At 36.3% G+C, this 23,419-nt stretch overlaps 1 protein-coding gene across 4 annotated transcripts in view; it reads left to right on the plus strand.

The window, feature by feature from the left end:
- The window catches only part of CADPS2 (calcium dependent secretion activator 2), a 602,646-nt gene that overhangs the window by 234,661 nt on the left and 344,566 nt on the right, over window positions 1–23,419 (plus strand). For all 4 annotated transcript variants that reach the window (XM_030932945.1, XM_030932946.1, XM_030932947.1 and 1 more), the window contains exon 3: window positions 2,117–2,449. In XM_030932945.1, the coding sequence (XP_030788805.1) occupies window positions 2,117–2,449 (333 nt within the window). The remainder of the gene's footprint in view (window positions 1–2,116; window positions 2,450–23,419) is intronic.

The following is a 23,419-nucleotide window of genomic DNA, read 5'->3' on the forward strand; positions in this document are numbered from 1 at the left end:
CAATGGTACAAAAGTGATATAACTCAGTGGAAACCATATTTTGACTGCCTATATAGCCGTTCTGCTTTTCATACTCAGTATAATATTTGACAAATTACATGAGATATTCAATACTTTATCATAAAGTAAGCTTTGCATTAGATGATTTTTTTCCCAACTGTAGGCTAATATAAGTGTTTTGAGCATGTTTCAGGTAAGTTAGGTGTATTAAATGCTTTTTTAATATGATATTTTTAACTTATGACAGACTCATTAGGACGTAACCTCATTGTAGTTTGAGGAGCATCTTATTTGCCAATGCAGAATTTACTGTCAGTGGTTCAGTATGTAAGTCTGTCAACCAAAATATTTGAGTTCCAGGAATCTTCTTGCCATTGAGCAAAGATAGGAAACAAGAAAAACAGTTAGTGTGAGTGATCTTAAGAGAGAGAACTAAAGTGGAGGGAAAAGGCTTGGGGTCAGGTGGTTGAGCGTGCCAGCCAGTGGTTCAAGTGAGTCCACTCTGACTGTATCAAGCAGGTGTGCTGCTTGCCCACATGCAGACAGGCATGGAAGTGTGGTGCAAGTAGTATGATCATAACTTGGGAGTACATCACTATAATGAGTCAGTTCTTAGGGTAAAAGTTGAGGCTCATGCCTGTAATCCTAGCACTTTGGGAGGTCAAGGCAGGAGGATTACTTGAGCCCAGGAGTTTGAGACCAGCCTGAGCCACATAAGTGAGACCCCATATCTACAAAAAAATTACAAAAACTAGCCCAGGCATGATGGTGTGTGTTTGCAGGTCCTAGCTACTTGGGAAGCTGAGGTGGGAGGATTGCTTGAGCCTGGGATGTCAAGACTGCAGTGAGCTGTGATTGTGTCACTGGGCTCCAGCCAGGGCGACAGAGTGAGACCCTGTTTCAAAAAAAAAGTTGACATGAATTTTTGTTCTGTAAGCTCAATAACAGCAAAAAATTTATGGAGGTTCTATTAAATTGTCCTGCAGGCTTTTTTGGGAGAGTGTTTTGACATTATGGAAAGAATAAAGCAATAATAAAAGCAGTCTTACATGGCTTATAGAGGATTCTTAGGAATACTGACAGCATAATAGATGTTTAATGAATCTTAACGGATACTTAGATACATAACTTAGCAGAATAGAGAGATTTAAGGCCAAATCTGGTGTCTCTTCCCAAATATGACCTTATTACTGTACTTATTTTTACCCAACCCTTGCTACCTGTCTCATGAACATCTTACCCTATGGTTGTCATTGTTTTTATTTTATTTTCTTTCCAGTAGTAATGGACAATTAGAAGTCCCTTAGAGGTATTGCTTTTTCAAGCCTCCATTCTTCCTAGTTATGATAAGTGTGTGAGAAGTTGCAGAGGTGGTAAAATCAGGGATGGGGACAGGTATATTCTAGCCTCCCAGCTGTTGGGCAATTTTGAGTAAAAATTACATATGATGAATATAGACTTGGATACTAGACTTACCCTACTATTGGTCTTCAAGTCCACACTCAAATGATAGAGGATTCTCTCCTTGCTGAAAAACCAACTAGAACTCTCAGACACAGGTATGGATGTTGGGTTCATATCTCCAGTTTTCCTAATCTTTTTTTTTTTTTTTTCTTATAAACAATGGTCATTTATTTCTCACAGTTCTGGAGATTTGGGAAGTCCAAAATCAGGGTGTTAGCCCATTTGGTGTCTGTGAAGACCTGCTTCCTGATTCACAGACAGCTGTCCTTTCACTCTGAACACATGTGGTGGAAGGCATGAGAGAGTTCTGGAGTCTGTGTATAAGAGCACAAATCACATTCATAAGGACGTCACTCTAAAGGATTTAGTTTTAGAGGTGGGAGACATACAGGTCAAAGTAAACTATCTTACAGGTTTTTGTTTTTGTTTTTGTTTTTTAACTGTATGCTGTGTCTCCTAAACATTTTAACATTTTAGACAGATTTGGGGCCACCGTTATGACATTGGTTACCATGTATTATAAAACATTTTGAATCATTGTGGACTATTTGGCTGAAATATTTGTAGAAATTCTGGCTGGACTGCTGAAAGCAAGTGGTGTTAGCACCCACACCTAATTGTAATTGGGTTTTTTTGTTCATTTGTTTTTCAGGTTTTTCTAAAGAGTGACCGAGTGGCCAGAATGGTTCAGAGTGGAGGATGTTCTGCTAATGACTTCAGAGAAGTATTTAAGAAAAACATAGAAAAACGTGTGCGGAGTTTGCCAGAAATAGATGGCTTGAGCAAAGAGACGGTGTTGAGCTCATGGATAGCCAAATATGATGCCATTTACAGGGGTGAAGAGGACTTGTGCAAACAGCCAAATAGAATGACCTTAAGTGCAGTGTCTGAACTTATTCTGAGCAAGGAACAACTCTATGAAATGTTTCAGCAGATTCTGGGTATTAAAAAACTAGAACACCAACTCCTTTATAATGCATGTCAGGTAAGTGGTTTATGATATTTTCCATTCCCCTGTCTGACTCGTGGAATAAACATGAAGTTTTTACAAGCCTATGAAGATGTACTTTACTTGCTATAATCACTTTACTTGGAAAGTTGAGCAAAATTGAATTTTAATAAATCACATAGTGATGAGAGAAGTTTTGAAAGACGTATTTAGTAGAAGGGAAAGAATATCAGTACTTCTTATCCAGTAAATAATTGTCCCTATGTGCCCTATTTTAGGACATCAGTTTGTGTCTATTAGGTATAAATGGGCCATGCCCTGTAGAGTAAAATGAAAATCACCTCCTATCTGAAGAAGCTTGGCAAATTATAATAAATAGGTATTTCTTACTGCAAAATAGTATTTTATAAAGATATGATGCTGATCTTCTGAGTTGTATGGAAGTAATGAAATTTCAAATTTTTTAAATTTAACTCACCCAGATAGAAATAAATTGAGGATGATTGTTGAAATATGTAATTTAAAGACATGACAGAGTCTATATTATATTTTCTCTTCAGTTGTTATTCTAGCTATACATACAAAAATGGGATAAAGGCCAGGCATAGTGGCTCACGCCTGTAACAGCGCTTTGGGAGGCTGAGGCAGGTGGATCTTGAGGTCAGGAGATAGAGACCATCCTGGGCAACATGGTGAAACCTGGTTTCTACTAAAAATAGAAAAATTAGCTGGGTGTGGTGGTGCGCACCTGTAGCCCCAGCTACTCAGGAGGCAGAGGCAGGATAATTACTTGAACCTGGGAAGCGGAGGTTGTAGTGAGCTGAGATCATGTCACTGCGCTCCAGCCTGGCAACAAAGCAAGACTCATCTTAAAAAAAAAAAAAAAAAGTTGGTGGGGGGGAATAAGATCATGTTTCACAGTTTTCATTTTTTAAATCCAATGATTTGTCTAATAATGTGGTCCTTCTGTATTTGCATTTTGTTTGTTTATGTTGGGGGTATAAATTATTTTTGCCCTAATATACAACTTAAATTGATAAAATTCTGACACTTAAAAATTTATGTATTCCTTAAGAGTTACACTTCTATAATGTACATTTTTATTTTTAATCTTTTTGCAAATCATCTCTTAATTTCAGAGTTATATCCATATTGATTACTTTGCATTGGTAATTTGTGGATCATTTCAAATCAACAAATTAATAGAGTTAATAGTAAATCACTGTGGAGCTTTAACTCTGTGAATAATTTGTGTACTCACCATAGTTGATTTCATTGTTTTATTAAACCAGGTAGTTATTTGATAATAGTAGAAGATGACTATAAAACCAAAATCTTCTATTTAAAAGGTAACTTCAGCTGGAACTTTGTATTTTTAGTGAAACAGTAGCTCACCTGTACAAATAAATGTTGATGAACATAATTTAGTGGGAAAATTCAGATTCAGATATTCAGTAGACATTTGTTGAGCTTTATTCAAGTCCAAAACCTCTGTAGGTATGAGGGAATCCAAGTTGAGTGAAAAAACATATTTTTTCTTCTATAGTGGCTAAAGTCTATAAGAAAAGACTTGATAAGTCCAAGAAATGTCATTTATTTGCAGCTTGCCCAGCTTTTTATTATGAGGATGGGAGTGATGACTTCCAAGCTCTTTATATGTCTCAGTTAGAGGTATAATTCCTTTCAGTTCTGAGATTTGAAAGAAAAGCTTATGGATTATTTTTGATTGATTTTAAAACAAAGAAATTATAAGACCTCTAAATGAGTTACTACATATGGATGAGAATATACTAGATGTTACAAGGTTATAAAATATATTTCCATGTTCCTATGAGTTTATGTTATTAGGTTAAAATATGTTTAAGTTGTCTGCCTACTAAAGAATCAGCTGGACTATGGGCACCCTGGTTTTAGTCTTCCGTGATATGAAACCTACTTGCAATTCAGATCTCCGACTATAACAGTGGGTTTGTCCGTGCTCAGCATTGACCTGAACAACAACAACAATAAAAAATAGCAGATTTGTTTATTTGTCCTTTCAGTTCTATCAGTATTTGTCTCATATATTTTGATACTCTATTAGGTACATATATTTGTATTAGGATTGTTATGTCTTTTTGTAGAATTGACTCCTTTATCGTGATATAGTATTCCTTTTTATCCCTAATTATTTTACTTTTTCTGAAGTCTACATTGTCTTAAGCTAATATAGCCACTCCAGCTTTCTTTTTACTAAGGTTGACATGGTGTCTCTTTCTCCATCTGTTTACTTTTAACCTAAGTCTTTATTTTTAAAGTGGATGTTTTATAGACAGTGTGCAATTGGGTCTTGAAGTTTTTCTTTTTTTTCGAGACAGAGTCTTGCTCTGTTGCCCAGGTTGGAGTGCAGTGGTGTGATCTCAGCTCACTGCAACCTCTACCTCCTGGGTTCAACTGATTCTCCTGCCTCAGCCTCCCGAGTGGCTGGGATTACAGGCGCACACCACCATGCCTGGCTAATTTTTGTGTTTTTAGTGGAGACAGGGTTTCACCATGTTGGCCAGGATGGTCTCGATCACCTGACCTCATGATCTGCCCACCTCGGCCTCCCAAAGTGCTGGGATTACAGAAGTAAGCCACCGCGCCTGGCCGAAGTTTTCTTTTTTTAAAATCCAGACTGGATCATCTTGTTCTTTTAATGGGTATGCTTAGGCTACTCATATTTAAGGTGATTACTAATACACTTGGATTAAATTTTATAATCTTTGTAGCTTTTACCACTTCCATGCATTTGTTCTTTGCCCTCCCCTACTTTTTATGCCTTCTCTAATTTTGATTGAACACTTTATATGAATTCCATTTTTTTATCTTTTGGTGTACTGTTTATACATTTTTTTAAGAAACAAAATTTTGGTGATTATCCTAGAGTTTAAAATACACATGTTTAAATAATCTAAGCCTACCCTCAGATAACACTGTACTATAAGGCTTCATGTGTACTGCAGCTACTCCATAATAGAGTATACCCAATTCCTTCCTCTCATCCCTTGTGACATTGCTGTCATTCACTTCACTTACAATATACTATAACCCCCAATATATTCTTTCTATTATTGCTTTGAACAGTTATCTTTTAGCTCAATTAAAAATAGGAAAAATAAAATATTATATATATTTTACTTTCATTTATTCTTCCTCTGATGCTTTTTCATTTCTTTATGTAGATTCAGGTTTCTTACCAATACTATTTTCCTTATCTCTGAAGAACTTTTAACATGTCTTGCAGGCCAAGACTAGTGGTGATGCAGTCTCTCAGTTTTTGTTTGAGAAAGTCCTTGTTTATTCTTCACATTTAAAGTATGATTTCACTGGATATAGAATTATCTGTTAGTTTTTTTTTCTTTCAACACTCTGAAAATTTCACCACACTGTCTTTTTGTTTGCATGATTTCTGATGAGAAGTCTAATGTAGTTCTTATCCTTTACCCTTTAGAGGTAAGGTGTTATTTTCCCCCTTATGGCTTCCTTCAAGAGTTTTTCCTTCTTCCATTTTTTCTGCAATTCGAATATACTGTGTCTAGGGGTGTGTGTGTGTGTGTGTGTATGTGTGTGTGTGTGTATTTCTTTTGCTTGGTGTTTTTCTGAGCATCCTGTATCTGTGGGTCAGTGTCTATCTTTAATTTTGGAAAGTTCGCTGCTATTATTAACTTCAAATATTCCTTCTGTCCTGTCCCCTCTTTATTCTTTTTCTGGTATTCCAGATATGTTTATGTCACCCATATTTGTATCACCCGTGTTATCCCATAGTTCTGGGATATTCTGTTGTTTGTTCAACTCTTTTTCTCTTTGTATTTCAGGTTGGGAAGATTTTATTGACATTTCTTAAGCTCGCTGATTCTTTCCTCAGCAATGTCAAGTATTAGGATTGCTAATACGATAGGCTAATGAGCCCATCGAAGGCATATTTCATTTCTTTCACGATGTTTTTTTTTTTTATTTCTAGCATTTCCTTTTGATTTTTTGGTAGTTTCCATCTCCTGCTTGTATTATGCATTGTTCTTGCATGTTTTCAACTTTTTACATTAGGGCCCTTAGCCTATTAATAATAGTAATTTAAATTCCTTGTTTGATAATTCTAACATCTGTCTCATATCTGAATCTAGTTCAGATGCTTGCTTTATCTCTCCGGACTGTTTCTTTTGTCTTTTTGCTTTTGACGTGCCTCATAATTTTTTTGTTGTAAGCCGGATATATCAGGTAACGAGAACTGAGAACTGAGGTAACTAAGGCTTTCATATGAATATTTATGTTAATCTGAGTAGGAGTTGAGCTGTGTTTAATGTTTAATGTTTCTTGTAGCCAGTAAGTACGAGAAATTTCAAATTCCTCCAGTATCCTTATTTTTGTCTCCCCTTTTGACTGGGCTTCCCTAAGTACTCCGCCCCAGAGAAAGTCTACATCCTGGAGCTCTTTTAGCTGTCACCAATCCACTGTTGTCATCCTGGAACTGTGTTGGTGTTGTGGTAAGGTGTTGGAGAGATAGCGTGTCCTTTAATCTGAATAAATCTCAATCTTTTAGTGGACCTATAACCTTTGTAAGTGTTTTTGTCTCTGGTCTAGAAGGATTGCTCCCTCCTACTACCATGTTCTTCATTCTGTTCCCTGACTGCAGTTTCCTAGTCTCTTTTTTTGAAGTACTGTCTCCTGTTCACTCTGTTTTTTGTTTTTGCTTTTCAGTACGTGAGTCAAGAGGGCTGGAGTGGGGTGGTATTTTCTTCCTCCACCTGGGATAAGTTTTCAAGTGTTTTCCTCAGGCAAAACCTTTCTGCTTTTGTTGAAGAGAAGGATCTCGGAGATTGAACAATGACTTTCTCCTCCTTTTTTCTGCCATGGCCATATGGGGATCTTTTTTGGATCCTCACTATGAGAACTTGGTGGGGTAACTAAAAGGAAAGTCCAGCAAAGTTTGAGGGCATCTTTATGATTGTGGCTCCAGGAATTTCTTACTATCTGCACCCAGCTCCTAGTAATTTTTCAAAATTACTAGACAAGTAAATGTTCCTACCACTCATGGCATACAGCAACTTCTGCTCCAAGTACTGCGTCTTTCTGGATTTGCCCGTCTTTCTAGATTTTGGTTAGTGGTTTCCCCTGCACCCTCAGTTCTCTGAGAAGTTCAAGAAAAGTCAATGATTTGCAGCTTGCCCAACTTTTTATTCTAAGGGTGGGAGTGATGACTTCCAAGCTCTTTATATGTCTAAGCTAAAATTATAATTTCTTTCAGTTTTGAGATTTGAAAGAAAAGCTTGAGGATTATCTTTGATTGATTTTAAAACAAAAAGAAAGAGTACCCCTGTAAATAAGGACAAATAATAATCATTTTACAGAAATTATGAAAATAAATTGTTTAGAAAGCAGCCAAGACACTTTTTTTCCCCTGAATGTCATGCAAGCATACCTTGGAGATATTGTGGGTCCAGTTCCAGACCACTGCCACAAAGTGAATATTGCAATAAAGTAGGTCACACAATTTTTTTAAATTTCACACTGTATATAAAATTTTTGTTTGTACTGTACTGTAGTCTATTAGGTGTATAATAACATTATGTTTAAAAAATAACCTATGTACCTTAACTTAAAAATACTGTATGTTTTAAAAAATGCTACCAATCATTTGAGCCCTTAGCAAGTCATAATCTTTTTGCTGGTTTCACCTTGATGTGGATGGCTGCTTACTCACTAGGTTGGCTATAGCAGTTTCTTTAAATAAGACAACAATGAAGTTTGCCACGGTGATTCACTCTTCACAGAAGATTTCCGAATAATATCTGACACTGTTTGATAATATTTTATCCACAGAAGAACATCTTTTAAAATTGGAATTAGTCCTCTCATACCCTGCCACTGCTTTATCAGCTACATTTGTATAAATATTCTAAATCCTTTGTCATTTCAACAGTGTTCACAGCATCTTCACTAGGATTAGATTTCACCTCAAGAAACAACTTTCTTTGTTCATCCATAAGAAACAATACCTCATCCATTCAAGTTTTATCATGAGATTTTAGCAATTCAGTCACATCTTTAGGCTCCATTTCTATTTCGAATTCTCTTGCTATTTCTAGAACATCTCCAGTTCCTTCCTTCACGCAAGTCTTGAATCCCTCAAAGGCATCTATGAGGATTGGAATCAACTTCTTCCAAATGCCTGTTCATGTTGACATTTTGACCTCCTCCCTTGAATCACAAGTGTATTAATGGCACCTAGAATGATGAATCTTTTCCAGAAGGTTTTCTATTTACTGTGCTCTGATCCATCATGCAATCACTAACTATGGCAACTATAGCTTTACGAAATGCATTTCTTAAATAGTAAGACTTGAAAGTCAAAATTCCTTCTTGATTCATGGGCTGCAGAGTGGATGTTATGTTAGCAGGCATGAAATCAATGTGAATCTTCTTGTACATCTCCATCAGAACCCTTGGGTTACTAAGTGCATTGTCAGTGAGCAATACTATTTTGAAAGGAATTTTTATTTTCTTAGAGGTCTCAATATTCAGTAAACCATGCTGGAAACATATGTGCTATCATCCAGGCTCTGTTGTCCCATTTATGGAGCACTAGCAAAGTAGATTTAGCATGATTCTTGAAATCTCTAATGTTTTCAGAATAGTAATCGCTTACTATTCTGAAGCATTAGCTTCAACCTAAACTCACCAGCTTCATTAGCGACTAACAAGAGAATCAGCCCATCCTTTGCAGCTTTGAAACCAGGCATGGACTTCTTCTCGGTAGCTATGAAATCCCTAGATGGCATCTTCCAATAGAAAGCTGTTTCATCTACATTAAAATGTGTTGTTTAGTTTAGTCACTTTCTTCAATGATCTTAGCTAGATCTTCTGGATAACTTGCTGCAGCTTCTACATCAGCACTTGCTGCTTCACCTTGCACTTCCATGTTATGGAGATGGGTTATTGCCTTTAACCTCATGAACCAACTTCTCCTAGCTTCAAACTTTTCTTCTGCAGCTTCCTTACCTTTCTCATAGCCTTCAGTTTGGCTGTTTGGTGCAAGAGGCCTAGCATTTGACCTGCCTCTCCTTATGACATGCCTTTCTAAGCTTAATCCTTTCTAGCTTTTGACTTAAAGTGAGAGATGTGTGACTCTTCATTTCACTTGAACACTTAAAGGCCATTATCAGGTTATTAATTGGCCTAATTTCAATGTTGGCGTGTTTTAGGGAATAGACGGGGCTGAGCGGAGGGAAAGAAATGAGGAAATGGCTGGTCAGTCAGAACACACATAACATTTATTGAATGAGTTTGTTGTCTTATATGGGAGCAGTTCATGGTGCCTCAAAACAGTTGCAATAGTGACACCAAAGATCACTGATCACAGATCACCTTAACAGATATAATAACAATGAAAGAGTTTGAAATATTGTGAGAATTATCAAAATGAGACACAGAAGTGAGCACATGCTGTTGGAAAAATAGCACTTATAGACTTGCTTGACTCAGGATTGCCACAAACCTTCAATGTGTAAAAAACATAGTATCTGCAAAGTGCAATGAAGAGGAGTTCAATAAAATGATATATGCCTGTATATTTTTTCTTTTGTTATATTCCAACAAAGGTTAAAAAGAAAAGATAAGGCAAAGCAATATAAATCACAGAAACTAGTCTGTTCTTTATAGAAAGGAATAGCCTGAGAAGACAAATAGATGAGCAGGCCTTGGGGAGGCAGGAAGGATCTAAAGCCAGTGGAGCTGCTGGAACCTGGTTCCAGCATTGACCTGATGTCAATGAGATTTACCCCACCTTCTCCATGTTTCAGGAAAAGGTTTGAGACTCCTCCTCCTAACTGTAACAGTCTCGCTTCTGTATGTGTGTACCCTTATGTGGCCCCTTGTTTTTGGCAGCACAAATCTCCTAGAAAATCTCAAAGATGTTGCTTGCTTAAGAGTCAGAAGCTCAGGATCAAGGGCTAGTTCTGGTGAAATGTGCAGGATGGCAGCAGCCAGGCAATGTCTGGCGACTCAAGAAGGAAAGACAAGAATGAGAAGGGAACCTTGCCAGGGCTGCCACATGACATCGATGACCATCATTTGGTCATATCCTTTGTCCCAGAGCTTCAGGATTAGCATCAGGAGTGGAAAAACAGGAAACTCTCTTCTGAAAAAGGATATTTACGTTACTTTGAGTCAGAGCCAGTAACGTATTAATTATTAATATTAAGGCATGAAGGAAACTTTTAAAACACTAAGATAGAAGATAGCACATACCACAGTTAAGATATGAAATCAGGGATAATTGAAAGACAAATTGCTATCATTATCAAGAAAACATAAAAAAGAATGAAAACAATGTAAGTAGCTTCTAGATTAGCTATTGTGCTATTAAAATTTCATACTTTGGATTCTTTGATTTGAGAATAATGTATCTGCAGTGGTACACATTCATAGAATTAAATATTAAGAAATAAAGAAGGTCAACATGTACAGTCTAAAATGAGTGGCATAACAGTACAAGAATCTGAAATTGTTAGCTGTGATATAGTTGAATCGGGATGTTATAAAAAAAGAACCGGAGTGAAGGGAGAATAATCTGTCAGTGGAAAGTTTAATTTCAGAATATTTTAAGGAAATGCAGTTAATTTCAAATATATATTATTTTAGAGAAACAATGTTACATAATATTAAAACTATATGTTTTATAGTCTTAATAAGAATAATTTTATTTCACTTTTTTAAATGAAAATGCTATTACTTAAGTGGTACCAGTTAATCAGCTGCCTTTCCTGAAACAAATGTGCTTATTAAAGATTATTTTTAAATAAGACATAAGGTAATGCAGTATGTTCAAATTAATTAGTTAACCCATTATCTATAATCATGCAGGGCATATATATATATATATATATATATATATATATATATATACACATACACACACACACATATATATGTATATATAGTTTGCACTATGCATTGTGTTAAATAATAGGAACCTAGAGACAGATAAAACCTAGATTTTTGCAAGGTTTATAGAAAAAAAATGCTATTGTAAATGCTACAGTGGTGGTGTTAATTTCTGCTTCTGGAAACATCATGAAGAGGTTCTCCAAAATGAGTAGATGCTAAGGTGTTCTGGGCAGAGGGACAGGCACATGCAAAGTATGGAGGTGTGAAATACATGGCGTTTTGGGGATCCGCACATCATTGACTACTGTAGTATGAGAGGAGATGGGGTTGTGTTTGAGATATTAACAGAGGTAGGTAAGCATCTTATGAACTATAGAGAGACATGCAGTCCTAAATGAACAGAAACTGAAGAGTGGGATACATAGTACCTTATCTACTCCTATAATTCTCCTTTAACTTCTATATTTGTCTCTTAAAATGATTAAGTAACTAAATTTTATAGCTATCTAGATCCTGTTCTTTTCTGCCAAAAGCAGCTTTCATTAATCTTTTATGATCTCATTCCATTAACTGAAGAAAGTGATTCACCCAGATTTAGCTGAGTGTCAAAGCAAAGTTAATTGAGACCTTGTTCACTTATCCCTCCTCCCACTCAAATTCTTCATGTCTGAAGACTACACCACCCATGTTAAGTAACATCACAGAACTGTTTGGGTATTTGTAAGGGATAAGCAGAAATATTTATGAGTGGTTAAAAAGTAGACTTCAAGTTTATGATTTCCTTTCCCTAGAAGCTTTTGCTTTGGAGATTAAGTGCTTTGAGTCTAAGAGTTTAAACAAATCAATAAATAGGCAGTTGGTGTAGTCACCATGGGTGTCTTCCCCTAGAAGTCCAGGAACCATGAGGCATTAACCATTTTAAACCTCTTCATTCAAGGTGTGCAGAAGGAAAACAGGGAGAGAAATGTGAATCCCCAAAGGAAACTGGGAACTGACTTCTACCACTGTCTTTTTTTTTTTCCTAACTAGTAGCCTGTGATTGATAATAGATTTGATTTAACATACAGTAATTTGTCTACTTAAGCAGAAATAATAGCACATTCTACTGACAGTTACATTGGACATCTTTCAAAATGACTTTCAAAAATGACTTCCGAAAATAATGCCATGGTAGCAAGTATATTTTGGAGGAGTATATTTTTCTCATATATATGAGCATATTTTTCTCATATATATATAATTATATATATTTTTTAAATCTCAACATTTGAGGAGAGTAAGTAAATGTATTAAATGGCAGGTTTTGTGTTTGGGGATACAGCAAGGGAAAAACTTAAGATCTTAAGAATAGTTATATTATAATTTTTGAAATTCTGAAATTAATCATTGGAGTAGCCATAATATTTATATATGTGTTCACTTTTTTGGTAAATAAATGTATCATAATGTAAATAAGATGAATTTAATTTTACTAAAATGAATTTGAGTCTCTGGTAGTATTGTTTCTGCTCTCAAAAATTTTTAAATTGTCAGTATAATTTTAACATATTCCTAACAAATTATAGGCTTTATCGGTGTTGCTCCATTTGACTGTGCATTATTTTGTTTCTTACCTTTGGCTTACATGTGGAAGAGTTACCTAAGAGTATTCTAAAATGAGGTTTCTTCTAAAATGTTTTGTTGAATTTGTCTTTTCTTTCTCCAGAATCTCCCTAGATAATGAATATAGGTTGCCTTTAGACATTCCTGCATTTATTTTTAGATTTTTCTTCTTTATCTAGTTCTACTCTATGGAAATTAGAAAGTTATCCTAACTTTTCCACTTTTTAAAAATAAGAGAACACAGCTTTACAAAGAGATCGCACTTTGTCGTAGTAATACTAAAAAGAAAGTATTTTTGCTAAAGTACTTCAAAATCTACTCTCAACTACTAATAAATAAGAAAGGATTATATGGGTATACTGTTTCAAGCATAATAAGCAACTGTATCTTTATTTTTCATGGTTGTTTAATGAAAATAGTCTAACACATTTAAAATTATATATTTGATATATATTTTTTCTTTTATTTATTCAAAAATGTTCATTGGCCAGGTGTGGTGGCTCACACATGTAATCTCAACACTTTGGGAGGCTGAGGCGGGTGGATCACTTGAGATTGGGAGTTCCAGACCAGCCTGGCCAACATAGTGAGACCTGTCTCTACTAAAAATACAAAAAAATTGTCTGGGCATGGTGGCACGCACATGTAATCCCAGCTACTTGGGAGACTGAGGCAGGAGAATTGCTGAATCCAGGAGGCAGAGGTTGCAGTGAGCCATGATCACACCACTGCAGTCTGAGCTGGACTGCAGTGAGACTGCAGTGGGCTGGACAAAGCGAGACTCTCTCTCAAAAAAGAAAAAAAAAATATCATTGAATACCTAAGAAAAATGTCAGTTACTAGGTTAAGCAGTGAAAATACATAAATGACAAGGTTTGATTCCTTCCCCCAAGGCATTAATATGTGGTCAGTAGACAGATGTATAAAATGGTATAGTTGTATAAATGGTATAGATGTATAAATCATATAGATGTATGAAATGTAATGGTATAGTTGATCAGTACATTACTGGGGGTATGTATACTGTACAGCAGGAGCACATGAGTGGCAGTATCTTCATTTTTATTGGATAATTGGCATGGATTTCTTTAGTGCTCTCCAACTTTATATGCACATTAGAATGAACAGAAGAGCTTTAATACTTGGGCCTCACCTCAGACTAAGTGAAATGGTCTGTGGAGGTCAGGCCCAATACCTCTTTTTTATAATTTTCCCATGTAATGCTGATGCACAGTGAGAATTTAGAACCCCTGGCCTGACATCCCATCTGAGGACTTTGTCCTGTGGTCACATCTAATGTAGGCGAAGCTGGGAACAGTCTAGCTGGGTGCCAGGAAATAGAGTTGGTTTGGGAGTGTGGAAACCCAATTCTTTCTTGGACATTTAATTGAAGTTTAATAAAGGTTTTAAGAAAACAGTAATTCTGAGTTTTGGATGATGAACACAAAATTAACCATCAGGGAGAAAACAGCTTTAACAAAGGCATGAGGAGCATGAAATGGCTTGGAATCTGTTAGGGAGGTATGGTGTGTGTTGCTGGAGTACTGGAAGAGGCTAAAGAGTTAAGAAAGGATATGAATACTTATGGCCTTATATACTAGATCAAAGAGCTTGGAATTTACTTTATGGTAGAGAACAGTGTTGGGATATAAGCAAGGAATGACTGGAACAAATTGAGGGTCTGTAAAGCCACTTCTCTGTGATCTGAAGAATGAATTGCAGGTGGCCTCACCCTACTGTGGGCATGGGCCAGTGTTGTTTAAAATGAACAGGAACTACATATTAATCCTTCAAGTAATCTCTCCAGGCACCACTCATTGTCCTGCTGTAGATCTTTTGCTTGTGGGCCTGGCTTTACCTCTGTGTTGCCTATGAAGTTCTTAGGCTGCTAGACTTCATCTAGGAGACAGTTTCTTCATCCTCTTGGGTTGGCACTCTGTATTGTCCTTTGGAATTCCCCTCTGTTCCCACACTTGAGAACTGTGGCCTGGGTCAAAACACTGAACTACCTGCTCTCCTCTAAAGGGACGAGATAAAAGTATAGGAATTTCTGGCAGCATCTAGGGATCGTCAATGTTTACCTGATGGAACTAAGCATAGTATGATGTGGCTTCTCTGATTAGGGTATTTTTGTTTTAACCCAGTTGCCCGTTCTAGTCAGGCACTTTTCTAAGGCTCTTGGTGTACGATAATCCCTCTTCTTGTGAAGTAACATTATTTTGGTGGGTTGGGGAGAGGGGATCAAGAGTTCTGTTTTGTGTATGCTGAAGTCAAATATTGATTGTCCATGTTGAGACTGCAGGTGATGGCTGGTTATAGAAGTCTGTAATTTTAATATGCTTAAATTTTAATTTTAACAGATTTGGGAATCATTTAGATAACATTGGTATTTTAAACCGTGGGACATCTTCAGAACTCTTTGGGAGAGTCTAGAGCTCAAGGAGAAAAGGAGCCCAGGACAGGGTTCTGTGGACACAAGGATTTAGAGGTTGTATAAAAGGGAAACAGCGGGGTGAGAGAAGACCTAGAGAGTTAGGCATCAGGGAATCCAAGATAAGCCATTTCAAGGAGGAGAAAGCTAATGTCTGTGCCACCTGCTCCCAGGTCTGGTAAGATGACAATGAAGTAAACTTTGGATTTGTCAAGTTGGAAAACACTATTGACTTTGATAAGGGCAGACTCCTTGGATGGCTGAGAGCAAACCTGATTGGAGTGGGTTTAGAGAACCAAGGAGATAAGGAAATAGTTAACAGGAAAAGCTTCAGGAAATCAGCCAGTAGCAACGAATATCATATATCCAGTAGATTCCTTCTATACAGTACATTGAATCATTTATTTTAAAAAATTTATTTGACACTATATACTAGGCTCACAGCATTAGATTTTGTTTTTAATTGTTCATTTGTTTTGATCAGCACAGCTTCTCATTTTTCATATAAAGCTTTTTTTTAAAGCATTTTGAAAAGGCTGTGGCAAAAGTGATTATGTATACTCACAAAAGAGTATCAGTGATATTTTATGCTTTTTATCTGATTAATATCTTCTTGGTTCAAAATATCTTAAATTATCTTTGCTTTAGACTAGAAAAAAGTTAAATACTTCCGTTTTCCCTAATCACCTTAGATAGAGCAGGGCCAAGTGATATGTTATCTTAGCAGAATATTACTTATGTAATAGATGACAATGATTACTTCTAGCTTTTTGTTACAAACTGGCAGAAAGACTTCTATTATTACTAGTAAATGTCTAAAGTGATTTCATTGCCTATGTGCACAGTATTTTCATGATTCTGATATATGATGAACAAGGCTTAAATATCAGTCTGTGAACCATGGTCAAAAGTTTGTGTACTCTCTGTATACATGGTCAGATACAAAGAGCAATAGGATTTGAAAAAGATAGATAGGTTCACTACCTTGTAGAGTTTGAGAATTTAGAAGATATTGGGATTTTGCACTTAGTTAGATCCACTGAAAAAAACTGCAGTAATAAAGAACAAGTTCACTGTGCTTACTGTGAATATCACTGCTGCTTGCTACCCACACTTTTTAGGTAGATCAGCTCCTCGTTTCACACTGTGTCACTTAAACCCATGGTAAACTGATGGGTATGAAGCTTCTGAAATTCAGTAGATTTAAATGTCACTTTCTTTTTCATCCAATACCTAGTTCTTCCATTAATGCCGTATTCACCCTTCTGACTCATAATCTCAAGCCCTTCCTTTTTTATTGCCTTTCCAACTGAATTACTCCATACTGCTGGTTCCTCTGTAATACCGCATTATCTGCTACTCTTGTCTTATTTCATAGCCATTGCCATAGCTGGAGACCTCATTGTTTCACATATGGAGCATGACAGTAATCTCTTACCTACTTTCTCTTTCCAATCCTACATATTTTTGTTTTTAGATAAACATCATTGAAACACCTTCCTGATCTCATCAAGACCGAACTTTGAATATAGTAAAAAAAAATGAAATTCAGACTCCTTTGTTAAGCTTTCAGCAGTTGTGGTGTTCAGTGTGGCCCCATCTGCATTTCAGCTTTTCCTTCCCATGTAACAATTATGGCCTGTGTTCTAGATAAAGTGAATTACTCCCTGTTCCTAGTTCACACCGTGTATTTTCTTGGATTTTAATTTTACCTCATGTTATTCTCTTCATTTGGAATTCCTACTTCTCCATTCCACGACCCATGAGAAATTCTGCCTCCTTCAGAAAGCCTTCCTGCCCCTGTGTCTGTTCACTTTTATTATACTGGGTGAGAGAAAAAATGTATGAAGAGCTTACAGTTCCCCCATTATAACCCAAAAGCCTGTCATATTATACTTTGCATCATAGATATTTACATATGCCTCTTTTTCTGCATTTTAACAACTTAAACATCAAATAAATATTAATCCTTGTACTGTTGTAATGTTACTTGTGTTTCCTATTGTTGGACACTTGCATATAGTAAATGAAATAATGAAAGATGAGGATGAAACATGGCTCTGAGGTTCAAATGAGATAATGTTTACAAAAAATTTAGGACAGTTTCTGGTATGCAAGTGCTGTATAAATTGAACTCTTATTAGTTATGATGAAACTCGAGTTCATATCTGCTCTGGGAAAGGTCTGGAAAAGTGAGTGTCTTTGTTACTTTACTTAATGGTAAGCTCCTTTAATCTTAGCATTATTTCACTATTAACGTGAATACAGATTCAACTATTTTATTGAGATAAGTATAGTTAGTAAATAATTATTTTAAAATAATAGCTCATTCCTTTTTCCCAGAAGATGAAATGTTAATACCAAATGAAATACTAAAGATATTTCATGATACGCAAAAATTTGCCACATTATTGCTGTTGTTTTATATACATACATACATGTATATATATGTATCTTCATATATATATAAATATATGGAATTTACCTTGTGGTAGAGTATGTGTGTGTGTATATTATATATGTGTATATGTGTGTATATACACATATATAATATACACACACGTAGATATAATATACACACATGTAGAGAATATATATGCATATTTCCTAGGCTGTAGAAGTCCCATGGTTTTTATGTCTGAGGTTAAACTTCTTATGTTCTTGCCTTTGAACATTTTGATCCATTATTTAATATAGTTTAGTTCAGTTCACATAGGGTAATTTTATATCTAATTAACTCATTCATCTTTTCCCTGTTTTAAGTTTTCAAAGGGAAATGTGGTTTGGGAAATGCATTTTTAAGACTCTTAGAACTGTTCTACAAGAATCCATGGTAAACTGCTATTTCTGAGTCAGATTTTTTAATGCATAATTTAGAAGGTAGCTATAAGAGAGTTCTTTAAAGGCTTTGTATCTAGCAGACAGAGTGCTACCTGATTATTTCATACATAACTTCACACAGGGAATGTGTTGCTCTTGAGAGTTTGGGAATGACTTCGTTTCCTTATGTTCTTTTTGTTGTATGAAATTACAAAAAGAACATTAGTTACCTTGTAGTCGTTAGCTAATTCTCAATGATTAAGGAAAAAGACTGGTTTTTATTTTTGTTTTTGAGGGGGTTGCCTCTTGGAAAATGGGTCAACACAGAGGGGATATTAGAGTCCAAGAACCTTTCAAATACAGGTGAAAGTATTCTGTTTTGGAATAAAATTAAGACAAGTTGTTCACCATTAGAGGTGAATTTGTGTTATTTCTATGTTTAGGGTAAGGTGAAATACATAAAGGTCATAAATACCTGAAAAGTTCCACAGTAAGACAACTATGAAGGCTGTGTCATCAGCTATTACCTGCTTTGTTGTTAAGTAATTGGTTTATCGTCTTCCAAGAAGATTTGGAGATTGACCTGGATAATGAAGGGAGTGAAAAAAGGGATCCCAGTCAAGAGAAATACATGATTCAGAAAATGTAATATGTTTGGTCAATAATGAATAAATCTGTATGTGTAGATAATGCAATTATCCAAGAGGCTAGAAAGGTAGATTGGTATAAAATGTGGGAAGTCCCGAATGTTAGGCTAAAGTGTATGGTGGTGTTTGGTCGTCATTCTCTCTTATTCATAGTCTTATATTCCTTTCTTTCCTTTTTTTTTTTTTTTTTTTTTTTTTTTTTTGAGACAGAGTCTACCTCTGTTGCCCAGGCTGCAGTGCAGTGGCGCCATCTTGGCTCACTGCAACCTCCGCCATGTGCCTTAGCCCCTGGAGTAGATGGGATTACAGTCATGAGCTACCACACGTAGTTAATTTTTCATTTTTAATAGAGAGGGGTTTTGCCATGTTGCCCAAGCTGGTCTCCAACTCTTGGCCTCAAGCGATCTACCCACCTCGGCCTCCTAAAGTGCTGGGATTTTAGGCGTAAGCTACCGTACCAAGCCCGTGGTTGTATATTCTTATTCATTTGCTTCCTCCCTGTTTTCATCCTCCTTTTCCCTCCTACCTCCTCCCTCTCCCTCCTCCTCTCCTTTTTCTCTCTCTCCTTCCTCCCTCCTTTCTCTTCCCTCTACCCCCTTGGAAATTTTCACCTAATCAAGGGTAATGAGAATCATATGCAGAAATAGGGGAACCATATTGAGGAATGGGTGATAAAATCAGTTCAGTTTTAGTTTGAGGTCGTTGTGAGATGCCTGAAAGCAAACGCCTGGCCTTCAGTTGGAAGTGCAAAGCTGGAACTCAAGGAGAGAGGCCCAACTGTGTGCTGACGTGTAACATTGCATTGAGAAATTACTGCAGACACTGAGGCCTAGAACAGCTGAGGACAGAGCTCATGTGTTTGTGGGCTGAGAGTGTAGGGAGCCAGCAAGGAAAACAGCAGAAATGATCACAGTCAGTTGGGTAGAGTTATGCTCTATCTTTTTTGTAAATAATTTTTGATTCAAGTGATGGTGGAGGATTGACACTTATTGATAAGGTAAATTAATTTGCTAATAAATACTTAATAAAGCTTTTGACCAGTGTTTTGAGGCCGAGTTGCAAAATATATGCATATTTGGCATTTCCAAATGAAACACTGGGCTGCTAGATGTGGTAAGCAAGAAAGTGTTAGGAAGTGTGTTCTTTTGGAATCAGCATTAGATTTGTACTGATTATTTATTGTAATGTATTGTCTGTAAATCACTAGATTTACAGATGATGTAAATACAGTGGACCAGCTAGGAATTATTCTCAGGGAGGACACCAAATTTACATAACATCATAAACCCTAGTCTACTTATATTTTCACAATAAAGGATAAAGATAAATATTATAAGAAAATAACAATGCAAGTCACTCGAAAAGAGTATGACATAATTGGTGTGGGGACTAAGAGAAAAAACTAATTGTTTTTTTTCAGTAGGAGAAGGAAGAGTGCAATTAACTAGGATTAACATATACAAAGATATCATTATGGAAAAACACAGTTATTAATCCCCCTTTTCAGTGATTGACAATATTAATATAAGGACATTTATCTTGGTTCTAGAAAACAGATTTATTAGAGAGGGCAATGATGCTAAACAGTGCTGTGAAAAACATTTTTAAAAGATATTTTTTCTTTAAGATATAAGTAAATTTAATGAATTCAAGTTTTTGATGTTCATAGTTTTTAAAGTACTAGAAGAGCAATATAATAAGTTGTAAAACAAAAAAAAAGCTGTTGGGTAAAACTTAGTGAAGTTATTTTATGCTATATTTAACATTTTCTTAATTGTAGGATAGTTGGCTTCCAGCACAGGCTTCTGGTTCTCCCTAGGACTTCTGCAAAGGGAGATTTACTGATCTCGAAGACCTTCCTATTTCCCAGAGCCGCTCCCATGCAACAGGAGAGTAACTGGGCAAGGAGAGCCTAGGGTTTGATATTTGTAAGGCAAGATTAATAGACTATTACAATAGGTCATTAATTTCTCTCTCTCTCTCTCTCTCTCTCTTTTTTTTTTTTGAGATGGAGTCTCACTCTGCCTCCCAGGCTGGAGTGCAGTAATGTGACGTAGACTCACTGCAACCTCTGCCTCCTGGGTTCAAGCAATTCTCCTGCCTCAGCCTCTGGAGTAGCTGGTTACAGGTGCCTTCCACCACGCCTGGCTAATTTTTGTATTTTTAGTAGAGATCGGGTTTCACCATGTTGGCCAGGCTGGTCTCGAACTCCTGACCTCAAGTGATCCACCTGCCTCAGCTTCCCAAAGTGCTGGGATTACAGGCGTGAGCCACCATGGCTGGCCTCAGTTTCTCCATTTTTAATATTCCTATCTTTGCAAATCTATCCTGATACTGTCAATCCAGAAAAACATTTTTCTCATGATTGAATACCCATAATGATAATCTGTTTTACTTACTATTTTTACATTTTTTAATATAAAATATGAACTCCTGGAGAGCCACAACTTTAGTAGTTACTGAAAATCCTGCAACAAAGTATGCTGTACTGTTGGCATAGAAAACATGTATATAGAATTAATAAAATCATGCCATTCAGGTTAACATTATTAAGACCCTATATTTTAGTGTTCCTTTACAAAGAATTCAGAAAATCTCTAAGTGTAAGTCTGAAGATGTGTAGGACTGAGGTGACTGTTTTCCCTGGTTTATGTATCAAAAGTCATATGGCCTCTCCTAGAATGAAATAATAGAGGCTTTCATACAGAAGATTCATGGTTCTTTATCTCTTTTCAATTAATCACCCTTTTGAGAACCTCAAATAAGCTATGAAATTCAAATAATTCCCCAAGGGAAAAAATACGCATCTCTACAAAATTTTGCTCACAATTTCAATAGTTTTACAGACTTCCAAAGGTCCAATTCAAGAATTCCCTAACCTAGAGAATTCTGAATGTGGAAACAGCAATCCCTGTGTAATGAACAGGAGGAAAATAAAAGCATATTTTCTGTACTAAATATTTGTCAAATATTTTGATAATTGAAGTGACAAAATTATCTGTATAATAGAAACTAGAAGCATTGCAGACAATAAAGATACATTAGGTATCTGTTATGATCAAGGATGAATGACCCTTTTAGAAAGACCTGTAAAATATTATCTTCCAGGAAAGGACATCTGTGAGGAAAGTAATCTATTGTTAAATAAAATGTTGAAATCAGAAGTTAAAAAAAAATGACATTTAAAAGGTGAAATTGCTGTGGTAGAGTGAAGCCTTACCTCTGACCTCTATTACAAACCCCAGAGTTCACATATTCTTACTTTATTTATCTCACGGCCTAAATCCAGCACTAGGATTTAGTGAGTCAACAATATATTTTTTAATTATTTATTTATTTATTTATTTATTTTTTAGGGAACAGCATGGAAACATTTTAAATTATAGTGCCCTAGATCTAAATTTTGTCCATTCAGGCTTTTATTTAATTCTTCTCCCCTTCCCTTCTTTCTCTCTCTCTCTCTCTGTCTCTCTCTCTCTCTGTCTCTGTGTGTGTGTGGCGGGGGTGTGCATGCACAACCACTTATTTAAATTCTACTGATGGTTCAGTAAAGAAAGATCATTATTTTCACTGTGACAGAGTTTGCAGCCATACTGGCAAATTGAAATAGTGCTTGAAGTGGCTAGAGAAACACTGTAATGTACACGTACACCCAAAGAAAGAGAGGGGGTGCAGAAGAGGGAAAGGGAGAGAAGGACCTGATCAGGGACTCATAATACCTGAAAATCCCTGCATACTGGTCTGCCTAGGTCTCAACTATGTGGTTCTAGGTTTCGCTCTACATGACTCTAGGTGGATTGGATGTAGACTGTGAGGGAGAGAGATGTCGAAGATGACATGTAGGTTTTGGGCCTGAGCAACTGGTAGAGAGGCATGCCATTTATCACATGGCATTACTCATGAATGATTGGAGTAGGAAGCTGAAAATCGAGATTCTATTCTGCACTTGTTAATTTCAGTGTGCCTTGTCTTCACATAAGCTGAAACTCAAGTAGGCAATGGGCAATGTAAGTCTGGAACTCCTGCAAGAGGTTTGTGCTATAGATAAACACTTGGAAGGTCAGAGACTAGATGCTGCTTATGATCATAGGCTTTGAGGAGAGCATCCAGGCAGTGAATATTTAGATTGAGAAAAAGTCAGAGTCCCCAGACCTGAAGTCTCCAATGTTTATGAGTGCTCAAGAGACCACATCTCCAGTTTCCTAATGACAATTAAAAGAAAATCATATTTGGCTTAGTATAATTTATTTTGAAGTATTTTGTAAAATGGAGTACTTCATTATTAAAGCTAACCAACTGGGGACTGACTGGAGGGAGGTGGGTATGGGTATAAAAGGGCATCATGAGGATTCATTGTGGTGTTAGAACTGTGGAGTGTCTTGATGGTGGTTATTCGTGGACCTATGTAAGTAATAAATTGTGGAGAGCTGAACGCACACACAAGGGAGCACACATAAAACTGAGGAAATGTGAATTAGATGGGTGATTACATCGCCAAAGTTGGGATCCTGGTTGTGATAGAATACTGTAGTTTTATAAGGTGCCTTCATTAGGGAAAACTGAGAAAAGCGTATAATGGATATTTTTCTGCTTTTTACAATT

The sequence above is a fragment of the Rhinopithecus roxellana genome, chromosome 6, assembly GCF_007565055.1.
Source record: "Rhinopithecus roxellana isolate Shanxi Qingling chromosome 6, ASM756505v1, whole genome shotgun sequence".
NCBI classification, from domain to species: domain Eukaryota; kingdom Metazoa; phylum Chordata; class Mammalia; order Primates; family Cercopithecidae; genus Rhinopithecus; species Rhinopithecus roxellana.